Here is a 13,767-nt window from a genome sequence, read left to right as displayed (position 1 = left end):
ATTATTCAATGACTACAAACCTTCACTTCTTACAAACTTTTGAAGCTCTGATGGAAGTAAATACCCAAATTTGTATGGTCAATCTTCTTTTCATATTCTTAATTAAGATACATCACTCATATGTTTCATCAATAGATTAAAGTGTTTACACCAAAACACTTCATAAACATCAGTAGTTATTAAAAACTGTTTATATTACCCAATCCTTTTTAAACTACTTTTACGATTTAAAAACCTTAAAAATCTAGGGTGTGAATATTAATGCAGATTAAATAATATAAAATCCCAATAAAAAAGATTTTAGAAATAACTTGAAAATTTTACAAAGTACACATAGTAAATGAACAAAGCTTTCTTTCTTTTTATTATAAACATACCAATGGATTTCCTTTCGTGTCAGTGTCTTTCTTGGTTCTTCGAAGTAAAAGGGTCTTCACAAGTGTGTTAAGTCTGGTACTACCCTGAACTAATAATCAACCACATTCCAATTTGTTTATGATGAAGAAATAAAAAAAAGCAAAATATGCTATATCTTTTCAATTACTTAATAAAAATAAAAGCAAAACTCTGACTACTTAGCTAATAATTAAAACCAAAACCAAAATTAATATAAGTTTATTATTTTAGCTGATAAGATATAAATGAGAAAGTACTAAGGTAAGTTGTTCCTTAGATTCCATTAAAGTTTCTCTGTGTGTGTGTGTGCATAGCTATACATAACAGTGATTACCAGTATTTCAAGTTTATGATGTATAACAAAAGTCAGGTTTTTTTACTAAGGTACTTTTACTAAAGATATCTCTGTTAATTTCCAAATCCATTATTAAGTCAGTCTGAGTGAAAGGTGATTTAACACGAAGAATAAAAATACTTATAAAACATTTCATTTCAGACCACTTTCTCCCTACTTTCTAACTGTTTTTGAACTGTAACATTGTTTTGATGCTAAACTTAATGACATACATTTTGAATGTACCTTCATAAAAGATCATGCACATTCATTTTGTTGAGGTCTTCCTTTACTTTATATAGATACCAAAAGGATGTTCCATATGTATTTAACTAACATGTTCAAAAAATAGTAGCCTCTTGGAAAAGCCAAGAAATTGCATATTTCATTATAGGTTAAATATAGGCACTCATGCCACATAAAAACTGTGGTTAAAGTGTTTAATCTTTTGTATATAGTTACTATCATATCTGAGTAGTTAATTTTTATTTTTCGATGAACATGTAATCTTGTCATAATTTTGAGATACTGTAAAATAAAACCAGTCATACATAGACTAAAATTTACAAAGTTATCCACTTCAATAACATTTGAGATTTACTCTCATAACTATAAGTCACTACAAGTAATAACATTGTATTGCAAGAAATTTGAACTAAAAAATGCATTGAGACTTAGATCACAAACTCTCATAGATGGAAACCAAAGGTAACAATTGGGTCTAAATGTTTTCACTTACAAAGAGTTCTGCACTTCTACCTAGTATTATTCCAGCAATAACTGATATATTAGTTTATTTTGTCATATCATTTTGTATTAATTCATTGTATGCATTTATATCAGTATGTAGAGACACCACTAGTCAGTTCATTTTTAATAATGTGTTGAAAAAAAAAAAGAAGACATTCTTCTTGTAATGATTATTTAGTGCATAAGAAGAGTCAGAGTTTTCAGTAAGATGTTATATTTTGTCTGTCATTTCTTCTACTGTAACTATGTAGGAGTCTGTTAATGTGACCGACCTTGTAACTACCAAAAAAAATTATGAAATAAATATAAATTATGCTTTTTTTCATTCTAGAATGATTACAAATTATTACTCAGAAACAAAAGTATTTAGAATAAATAGCTTAAATCTCACAACATTATACATTATATAAATTTATTATTTTTATTATATTGATCTTTCATTTGTGTCTGGTTAAGATTACAAATGTTTCATTAACATAGCATACTTAGACTCATGTTACTGTATCCAATAATATAAAACTGATTTTTTTGTGTATACAAAGTGACAGTCTTAGGTGCGTTTTAGTGGATTAGTAATATTTTGTAATACAGTCACAGTTCAATTATTATACATTTTATATGTATACAGATTATTAAAAATAAGTTATTGAACTAATTTTTTTTAAAATATAGAACAGTAAATAATGAAGTAAAGAAAACGATTATCTCTTCTAGCTATGACCTTTGAAGTCGATTACTGCCTGACATAGGTTGTTAGGCATTTTAAAATTTTGCACATGGAAAATCTGAAATTTTCTTTTTTTTTAGGTTTCATATATAAAGTTGAATAACAAAAAAAAAAAAACTCATTACTACATCAATATCGTTTAATTCCACTATAATTTATAAAGTTTAGTGACTAAGTTGTATTTAGGTCTAAAAAAAATATGAAATCTCAAGCAGATTAAAGACATAACTTAGCTCCTAGAAATCTTGGTTTGAAAAAATGACGAGGTCTTCAAACAGCTTAAAATGGCTCAGAAAACCACTAGGAGGGCTTTCTATGCTGTTGATTGGTTATTCATGTCATATACTGATATAAGTGTATAAATGGAAAGAGGCAAATGGGGCCACTGTGTTTGATTCAGTATGTAAGCCATATCTCAGCAAAATAAAAATATATGAGGTTACTATTTTATATTCTAGTTTTAAAATATTAGTAATTTGAGTTCCTAATATGTATGAAACCAGAGACTTAACATTTTGACATCAAAAACATATAATTTAAACCAGTGCTGCATTCAACATACCATGTGACATACAAAAATCAATGTTTAGATATGTTCTTTTAATATTTACTTTTAAATTACAAAATGAACTCATACATAATATTAAAGTTTGAATTATAATCTACAAATACATCATACACTTTATTTATATTTCATGATTACTGGCTACTTTAATTTTAGCATTTTGATTTGTTCGATAAGTGGGATATTCCCAGGGCATTTGGGAGCTAATATCATAGACAATATCTATTATGACGTTAAGGTGATTACTAGGATTTAAAAGGGAATTTGCAAGAAACTTCTTAATACTTATTTGTATTAAGTTTATTATTATTTTATAGTGGTGACTAACAATTAATGTAATTATTCTAAGTAACAGTGTGGATTTGTTTAAAGTTCAAACAAATCCACAGCTATCTGTGTTAGCCATCACTAATTTAGCAGTGAAAGACTAAAGAGAAATCAACTAGTCATTACCACCCACTGCCAACTCTTGGGCTACTTTTTTACCAATGAATAGTAGGATTGACCATCGCATTATAATGCTCTCACAGCTGAAAGAGCGAGCATATATAATGGGATGGGAGATGAATATTGACAGAGAATAGTAAATTATAACATTAAATGTTAGTGGAAAATATAAAATCAGGTTTCCAAATGTAGTTCAGTTCATCTTTTTTGGTAACAACAGATAAACGAAGACTAATTATTTAGTTATAAAATGTAACAACATAACTTAAATACCTTCCCAAATATTCCCTATATAATAGCTCACAAACGTTCATTTAGGCATAAACATAAAATCTCGTTAGTTTTTCTTAAATTTGTGTAAACTATATAAAAATTTTACAAATCCTTATAAGAGAATACATATAGAATAAAAACTATCAATCACTGTAGCATACAAGGTCTAAAAAATAATGAGCGACAGTAAAATCTTAGTTTGTGAAAACTGATCCAGAATATGGTAGTGAGTTTTTTGCCCAGGTTCCTTACTTTCTTATTAATTCTTTACATATTTAAGTCTCCCTGTTAATATAACTACTTTTTAATATGCAACATTCCATGACCATATTACTATTTTGCTAATATTAATTAATTCATATATACATACATATAAGAAGTTTTGTTCCTACCAAGATGAAAAATAACCTATATATATATATATATATATTTCTTAATAGTTTTCAGTTTTAGTGATACTCAAGAACTATCAATGTGATAAAAGAAAATAATCACATGCAAGCATCAACAATCCTGGCCTAGAAGTACTTGCAGGAAGATGAGTTGTTAGAACTGTCCAACTATCCACAGAAGAAGTGAGGAGATTATCATAACATTTGTTCAGTCTGTAAACTACATCAACAGCTGAAAAGCATTTTAGTTTTCAAATTTATATATGGTGAAAATATGACAATTCAATAGAAGAACATAATAATATCAATGGTGCTGCTACTTAAAGTTTCACTGCTACAAGTGCTGGACATTCACAGTTAAAAGATATATGCTTTATGATGAACATACCTCGCTTCAGCTTCAATATTTTTGAGAAATGTGAAGAAAAACTTGGCAAGGTAAATAATATTCATCAAGTAAGAGTGTGTATGTGTATCACTGACATTTGTTAAAGTTTCTTTCCTTTTCCTAGAAAAAGTTGGCTGATTGTTTGTTTGATGTTTTATAGTGCAAAGCAACTTGGCTATCTGCGCCAACCAACCAGTAAAAAAGTTAAAAGTAAAATAAAATTATTAAAATTCATAAAAAGGAATCAAGGTAAAACAAAAAAGTTTAATTTTTTAATTAAAAACTTAAATAGCATTAAATCCAATTTTTAAGGCTAGTTTACAGCAGTAAGAAAGAAAGTAAAGTGATACAAGTTCTATAAAACTTTCTGTACCATAATTTTAATTATTATAACTTGCCAGGATGAAAGTTGTATGGAATGGGTAAGTTTAAACATCAGTGTTAGTCACCTGAAGTTGGTCTTTTCAGACCCGGCTTCAAGTTATTTGACGTCACGACTATTTTCTAATTTTGCTAGTTTACAGCGGTAGGAGAGAAAGTAAAGTAATAGAAGTTTTAAAAGACTTTCTGTAGCATTATTTTAATTATTGTAATTCACCAGGAGGACTAACGGGTAAATTCAAACATCAGCATTAGACACCTGAAGTTGGCTTTTCCAGTCCAGGTTTCAAGTTATTTGACATCACGGCAATTTTCTAATTTCATATTGAACTAATTTTACTTCAATTTGTAAAAAGGAATTGTGTTAAAAAACAAAGTCTAATTTATGAATTAAAAACTTAAATAGCATTAAAAAGTCCAATGGCCTTTCAAAAACTAAAAACATTTTTAAGGTGGACAGTGTCACCATTGCCAATGACATTATCCAATGTTAGGAATAAGCCTTGTGACAAAACATGTCTAAAATGGTGCCGGTGTTGAGAGTTGTAATGATGGCATGACAGTAAAATGTAGGCTATTGTGACCTGAGTGTCACACAGACCACAGATTGGTGCATAAGTCCCAAATAGAAGAAAACAATAAGTTAAAAAACTGTCACCAATGCGTATATTAGTTAGGACAACTTCCTCTTTCTGACTCCTATAAAAACAAGATGGCCAAAGTACATTAGAGGGTTTTATCTCGAAAATCTTGTTTTCATTTTGCTCACTCCAAATTGTCTGCCAACTGGCATGGAGCTGAACCTTGAATACAGAACCATATTCTATGTATGGAACTGGCACAGCAGTGATAGTGCCAGAGCAGACAGACTTTAAAGAGAAATGGGCCAGTCAGTTTTGAATATCTGCAAGAACTAATCTGAAGGAATTCCAGGGTCAGTAGAAAAAACAAAAAATAAATAGTATAAAACCAATGTTTAAATCTAGTCTACAGCATTAAGAGAAAAACTACAGTAATTCAAGTTGTAAAGGACTTTCTGTAGCATAACTGTAATTATCATAACTTGCCAGGAAGACTAACAAGTAAGTATAAAAAATCACCATCAGTTACCTGAAGTTTGCCTTTCCAGTCCTGGTTCTGAGTTATTTGACATTATGGCCATTTTCAAAAAGTAAAATAATAAAAGTTTTAATAGACTTACAGCAAAATTTTAATAATAACTCACCAGGATGACTAAGAGGTAGTTCAAACAGCAGCTTCAGTCAACTGAAGTTATTTGACATTACAGCCATTTTTTAATTTCAAATCGAACTAGATGGACTGTGATTCGTAAAAGGGAATCACATTAAAAAAGGTCTAATGTATAAATTAAAAACTTAAATGGCATAAAAAAATGATAGCCTTTAAAAAACTAAAAACATTTCCAAGGTGGACAGTGTCATCATCATCAATAACAATGTCTAACGTCATGGAGAAACCTTGGGACAGAACACATTTAAAATGGTGCCGTTGTTGAGAGCCATAACAATGATACAGATCAGAGTGTCACACAGACTACACATTGGTGCATCAGTTCCAAATAAAAGGAAATGAGTTAAAAAAACTGTGACCAATTTGTGATCTTGTTAAAATAGCTTCCTTTTTTCAATTCATACAGAAGCAAGACTGTCAATGTCCAATAGATGGTTTTATTTTGAAAAGTTTGTTTTCAAATTGCTCACTCCAACTCAACTGCAAGCTGGCAGAGAGCTGAGACCTGAATACAGGACCATAGTCTATGTATGGAAGAGGCATAGCAGTGATAGTGCCTGGGCAGATAGATTTACCTGCAGTGCCGGCAAGCTCGTTCCTCTGAATACCAACATGGCCCAGTATCCAGAAACACTGGATAGAAGTAGATGTTAAAGAGAAATGGACCAATTGGTTTTTTATATTGGTAAGAACAGTATGTGAACTAAAGTGAAACGATTCCAAGGCCATTAGAGAAGGAAGTGAGTCAATATCAATGGTGCAGTTTGAGTACTGTTTAGTTCTATAAGATCCAGAGCATGAGAAATGGCATACAGCTCGGCACTGAACACAGAAGCTGTAGAGCGGATTCTGCATGCAACCACTGAATAACAACAAACCATGGCAGAGCCCAAACAGTCACTTGATTTTGAACCAACTGTATAAACAGTAATGGATGGATGTTTCAAAAGATATCCAGCAAATAACAGACAGTATTTGCAATTGGAAGTGTCTGCTTTTCTCAGATGACTTAAAGATAGGTCACATTTGGGGATTGTAAAAAGCCATGGAGGTATGAGCTGATCAGTGGACACAACAATGTTATTCAAGGACAGACCTAATTCAACTTGATACAAAGACCAAAAGGAGCAATAGCAGATCATCTGTTCTGAAAGAGTATGACCCATCTTGGAAGGAAAACACAATCCCAAGTGGGATGCTCTGGCAAGGAATGAAGTTTTGAATCATACAATTAAGACAGTTGCAAACAGCAGAGGTGCAAAAAAGGTTCATAAGACTATGTACAAGTTCTACGCTGGGGAAGTATGGTAAGCCCCAATGCAGAGCTGAAGTGCTTGATGATGAATGGGGTCCAGCATGTTCAAGGCCAAGGTCCTGGCAGAGTCATAGACCAATGATCTACCATTGAGTTTTAATCAATTAAGAGCATGATATATTTTTGGCACAGAAAATTGATCCGCTCCCCAAGTGGTGGAAGAGAGAACACGGAGGATGTTCAGTGCTCTTGTACATTTGACCAGTAACTGCTTGCTGTGTGGTATAAAGGTCAGCTTACTGTCAATTATAAGGCACAAGCATTTTGTCTTAGGAACCACAGGCAATAAAACTTCATCCATACGGAGTTCAGGATCAGGGTAAATACCCTGTTGGTGGCAAAAGTGCAAGCAAATGGCTTTAGATAGAGAGAAGGTAAAGCCGTTTGCCGTGGTGCACTTTAGTAAAGGATTGAGGGTAGTCTGTAGCTGCCGTTCAATATACCTCACGTTCAACAACTGACATGAGATGTGAAAGTCATTGACATATAGCCCGTTTGCAACAGTAAGAGGGAATTGTTCAGTGATGGTATTAATCTTTATACTGAAAAGTGTGACATTCAAAATACAGCTCTGAGGGTCTCTCCAAGTTCTTGTAGAAAAGAACAGGAATGTTTTGAATCCACATGAAATTGAAATCTCCTGTCAATTAAAAAATTTTAATAAAAATGGGCAAATGAAGGTTATATATGGAGGTTTCGCAAAATGCTATACCTCCATGTTGTGTCATAGACCTTCTCAATGGCCAAAAATATTGATACGAGATGTTGTTGTTTCAGAAAGGCTTATCTGATCAATGTTTCAAATCAAATCACGTGGTCCAGGGTAGAGTTCTGTCATCAGGACCCTCTCTAGGTGGATGAGAGGAAGTTGTTTGATTCAAGGAACCAAACAAGATGAGCATTAACCATCCTCTCTAAGGTCTTACAGATACAGCTCGTCAAAGCAACTGGATGGTAGTTTGAAAAAATCTTGGGATCCTTCCCAGGTTTAGAGAAAGATAGGACAAGAGCTTGGTGCCAGGCATCAGGAAAAACATTCTCTTACCAGATCTGGTTAAAAAGAATCAGAAAAATAGCAAGAAAAAAAGGAGATAGATGGCACAGCATTTCATAGTGTACATCATCAGGTCCAACAGATGTACTGCCAGACCGATGAAAGGCTAGTATGAGTTTCACCAGTGTAAAGGGATGATTATAGTCATAGAGACAATCAGTTCAAAAGGAAAGAGGTAACTGCTCTGCTCGAGTCTTGATGGCCAAGAAGATGGAGGAAAAGGCAGAAGTGCTAGATACCCAGCAAAATCTTTCACCTAGAGCATTGGGGTGCTCCGGGTATCAGCTACTTCTTGGCCTTCAAAGAGCAAGATCGAGAGGGGAACAGAATTATATTGCCCACTGACCTTTCAAATCTTGTCCCATATGACTTTGGAAGTGGTGGTAGAAGATATGCTGGTTGCAAACTTGATCCAAGACTCTTTTCGGCTTTGATGTCTTACCATCAAGCATGTGCACAGGCCTGCTGGGAAGTGATGCAGTATGAGAGTGTGGGATACCTACGAAAAGTATCCCAAGCTCGTTTTTCAGCCTTCTGTGCCATGTGGCAGGCAGGATTCCACCACGAATGAGGATATCATGGAAAATGAGTTGAGATTTTAGGAATACATTGAGCAGCTGCTTGTATAATACAGTCAGTCACTGCTGCCACACAGTCATCTATTGATGGTTTACAGACAATGGCAGGATCAAGTTCTGTGAGAGCAGTGAAAGAGGGCAAGTCAATGCCAGCTTCCAACGAGGCATGTGGGTCAGGTGGCATTGACCATGACCATTCTCTCTTAATAATTTTAGAAAATGATCACTGCCTCGTGAATTATTGTCAACCCTCCATGATAAATGAGAGAATAGTAGTGAAGGGGAACAAACTGAGAGATCAATGGTAGTAAAGGACTGACTTGATGGATGAAAATAGGTAGAGAAACTGCGATTGAAAAGAGAGAGGTTGTGATCAGAGAGCATATGCTCTATGGAGCAACCCCTCCTGTCAATATCAGCACTTTCCCAGAAGGTACAATGTCCATTAATTCCCCCAGGCAACAGGTAGAGAAAACAAACAGTGATGGTACAACCCAAGGAAACACAGATGGCTAAGGCCTCCAATGGTGTGTCAAGTGGCAAAGACAAGGTAGGTATATGCTGATCAACCAACAGTGCTACCCCTCCATGCACTCGTCCATCACATAGCCAGTCCTTCTGTACAGAGAAAACTGCCAATAGGTGACTGTATCAGCATGTTTCAGAAATGTTTCCTGTAAGGAAAGACATAGAGGATGGTAGGAAGCAAACAGTGTTTTGATGTCATCGAGATTAGAACGTAAACCTCAAGAGTTCCATTGTATCAAGATGCCACTTTTATTCACGTGTAGGTGAATTGGGTGGAGAGCCGTTGTTTACAACCATGTCCTTTTTCTTTATTGTCTTTATTTGAAGAAGGTCTGTTAACCTCCATGGATCCTGCCCTGGGTTGATTGGGTGGGTCTTTGCTGTTGGAAGAAGATTCCAGGAACTAAGAACATGAACGAATAATCGGTTTACATCTTGGGGTTGGAGAAGATGTATGTGAGGAAATGCCTGTACCCAAAACCAAAGGAAGGGGATCTTGGGATTTGTTGCAATGTATGTAAGGGACAGAGATGGATGTTGAAGTTGATTCATCAACCTTTTTCACCATGGTGGTCAAAAGACTTTTCATCTGTTTTGAGAACAATTCTGTTGGAGTCACAGAGAGATCTGTCTGCACTCCCACTGTAGTAGTGGAATGAAGTGCAGCGGCATACGTCCTAAATGAAGTGATGGACAGCAACTTTTGATCCTCAAAATAAGTAATGTTATGAATCGTTTTCAAACATTGCACTTCTTTTCTTTCCAACCATTTAGGGCAAAAACGAAAGTAAAACAGGTGAAAGCCATTGCAGCTGATGCAATGAGGGTCTGTTTCACACTCATAGGCATCATGGTCTTTATCACCAAAATGAGCACACATCAAGGAACCATGACATGACATCTTTGAGTGACAGAACCACTGACACTGGAAACATCAGAGAGGGTTTGGAATATATGGTTGTACCCTGTAATTGAGATAACCTGCTTTGATGGTGATGTAAATGTTAGAATGAGGACATTGGTCAGCATTGTTATTCCATCTTTTTGAGTGTTGATACACTTCACTGCAGAAACTCCTTGGGTGGAGAAACCAGTGAGAATCTCTGACTCAGGGATGTTCTTCAAAACCCTCTCAACGATAAATCCTTGTGATGAATTCAAAGTAGCATGAGGTGTAACTTCAATAGGTATATCCCCAATTGCCTCCAAATGCTAGAGGAGTTCACTGTGTTCACAAATTAATATTTTATGTACTTACACAATAAATCATTCTTAACATTACTAGTAAGTGTTGTTGTTTATTCCCAAATGCAAGTATTTTCTTGTATAAATGAAAATTTAAAATTTTGTTCATAGTTCATTTTACTAGAGCTTGCAATATTAAATCTATGTTACACAACACATGGCTATGTTGCATATTGTGATTTTGTTTTTACAAAGTTTAACCTCAAAAACATTGGATTAAGGTAAGATTTCATTAACTAACATAAAGAATATTTACAAATAAATTATGAAAATAGTTTATAAATACTTTCATTATCTGCAATTATTTCTTTGTAATACCAGGGAAAATATTTTAATTTTTCATGTATTGCTGAACTGTACATAAGAAAATAGTACGAGTTTTTATTTGTACTTCATTTTATTTTCAGCATATTCAGCTATAAATATTTGGAATATAAACTTAGTTATCATCTTACACATTTAGGTTTACTATACTATATGTAATTTGCATGTAAGGTACATTTAAGAAGATGAATGTTACAAACAAGAAACAAAAACTATAAAATAAAAACACCAACTTGTATAAATTCACATTACTTGAAATTATATTTCAATAATACAAATGATATTATTGAATAATTCCCTAAAGATCACTAATAAACTTGGGAATAGTAACCAATATGTCTGGGCTGTTTATTATCAGTGAATCAATATTTTACAATTACTTGTTCTATTTCACTGTAGATGCTATTAATGATTTGTAGACACACTTCTAAATATTACCTTGAACAATTGCTGAGAAATATTCAGAACAACACAGAAATTCTAATTAGAGGAATAGGTTCATGCATGTCACATAAAAGCTTATCAATGAAAAAGGAGACAGTATACCATACAAGTTCCTTCTATAAAGTGTATCACAGATTAACAGAAGTATATTTTTGCCTTTATACTATCTACTGATGTGAATGAGTAATAGTTAGCTGTGAAAGTAAGCCTTAATAAACTGGAAAACAAAATGTACCACAAAAAGAGCATTAAACATATATATGTAATTGAACATAGCAAGAGTGTAAAGAACCTTACATTAGCATAACAAAAGAAACAACTAAACTTCTATGATTTTACTACTCACAACAATCATGGCACAATTCATATATATATATATTTAATTATTAAAACTTACTGGAATTATTGTCTACCCACTTCTTCCAGACTTGATACTCATCGAAAGGAGAACACTTTAAAAACCTATAAAAGACAAAACTTTAAAATTTTTAATTCTGTGATCTTGTAGGAAAACAACCATATAAACTTTTTAATTTATGGTGTAAAATTAAAGAACTACAGAAAAAATGATTTAGCAGCAAATGTAATTGTGCATAACAACCCTAACCCATATGTATGGGTTGATATCAAAGTGTGCATACCAAGACCTTTTACATAATACCATATCATATAGTATTATATATATTTGATCTCAAAATTATCTACTAATCGTTTTACCATACACTGCTGATTTAGCATCATTTCATGTTCACATATAACTTCTAATATGTTATGTGTATCTTCATAAAATTCTGCAAGCTTTCAATAATCATAACTATTTGTAGTTACGTAATATAAAATCAGAATTTTTGATGGAGTATATTCACTAAACATTTCACTATGAATACGTAAAGTATTGAATACTTTGAGAACAAAGAAATTTTCACCTGAAACATCTCAAATATGATTTGCATAATCTCTACTAAATAATTTTTTTTTCTCCAGTAAAGCTTTACATTTTACTTGTTATTTTCTCCACCTTAATTCTACACGATGTTGGTGGATTTGACCAACCTCACAACCACCACTGAGGAAAAGAAAATAATAATAAGTTAGCATTTCTTTCTTTCTATCAAGAATTAACAAAACAACATTTTTTTTATCCTATATAGCTTTACACTCATAACTATACATTTGTTCACTCCTAGATTTGATTTTATTACAATTTGATCTATGTCTAACTAATATTCATTCTATATGTGTTGTAAATCACTTGGCAAACACATAACTCATGCTACATTGAATTACATAATGTATGAGCTAGTCATAAGTATTTCTCATGCTTGAATCTGATTATTACTTATTTTATCAGACCTAACTTAAAAAGTTTCTAATTTTTACATTTTAGTTACTTTTATAATAATAAATAAAGACACATGAAAAACAAATAAAGTACTTACCTGAGTCTTCTTTTTTCTTTGCTGTCTATGACACTTTACCTTACCTTTCACTTCATACCAATGTTACTATTGCACTAAATATTTTTTTATTTAATTAAATAATGCCTCAAAGAACACAAAAAAATAACACACAATGTCCCATGACTATCATAATTTTTGGGGGCTTTTAACTATGCTTATGTAACAAGATTTAATATTAATATCATTGTTTAATGTATATTTAGAAACGTAATGTAACTTACATTGTTAAATATGTATTGTGCATGTCCCAACTGTTCTCTAAATTTGTAGAAAATTCTCAAGAGTAAGAATCAACAATACAAGTTTTAAAAAAGCAATAGTGTATTTTTTAATAATGTTGGGCCAACTGACCTTTCTAGAACTTCATCTAAAGATTATAAATCGATGTGCCAAAAGACAGTTTTAGAATACTGTTTGGTCATTGCAAAAAGTATACTATAAGTCTCAGAATCTATAACTGTAACAAACACTTATTAATCAAAAAACTAGATATTTGGCCAGGAATGTTTATAGATTTCTTACATTACAAATTTCAGTGATCTAACTTTGAACATTACTGTTTCTAAAAAGACATTAGATACTGTTGTGAGGAAAAAACTAATGCATGAAGAATAGAGCTAGCTAGCATTCCTGTCAAGTGAAGTGTAACTGTGTATCAACATAAAAGTAATTTGCACCTTTTGAACTGCCGATAAAGTATTCAGTTCCACATTAGAGAGGGGACTTAAAATTGTTTGTATGTTTGTAAACCTTTTGCACATAAATTAGCATTAATTCGCTCTCTGTGAACCATCAATAAAATATTCAGTTCCAGACCAGATAGATGACTCAGTAGTGTTTGTAATTTTGTAAAACTTTTGTATATAAATCATTACTTGTAATAACTGTTATTATAAATTGTATTGTTGTTTGTAT

The 13,767-nt window shown here is 32.6% G+C and overlaps 1 protein-coding gene across 8 annotated transcripts in view; it reads right to left on the bottom strand.

The window, feature by feature from the left end:
• Nucleotides 1-13,767, bottom strand: part of LOC143229196 (transcription termination factor 2-like) — a 130,390-nt gene that overhangs the window by 38,884 nt on the left and 77,739 nt on the right. For all 8 annotated transcript variants that reach the window (XM_076461173.1, XM_076461177.1, XM_076461178.1 and 5 more), the window contains 2 exons: nt 11,790-11,854; nt 378-466 (listed from right to left, as the gene is read on the bottom strand). In XM_076461173.1, coding sequence (XP_076317288.1) covers nt 378-466; nt 11,790-11,854 — 154 coding nt within the window. The remainder of the gene's footprint in view (nt 1-377; nt 467-11,789; nt 11,855-13,767) is intronic.

Source organism: Tachypleus tridentatus, chromosome 10 (genome assembly GCF_004210375.1).
Source record: "Tachypleus tridentatus isolate NWPU-2018 chromosome 10, ASM421037v1, whole genome shotgun sequence".
Taxonomy (NCBI): domain Eukaryota; kingdom Metazoa; phylum Arthropoda; class Merostomata; order Xiphosura; family Limulidae; genus Tachypleus; species Tachypleus tridentatus.
This window is presented reverse-complemented; position numbering and strand designations above follow the sequence as displayed.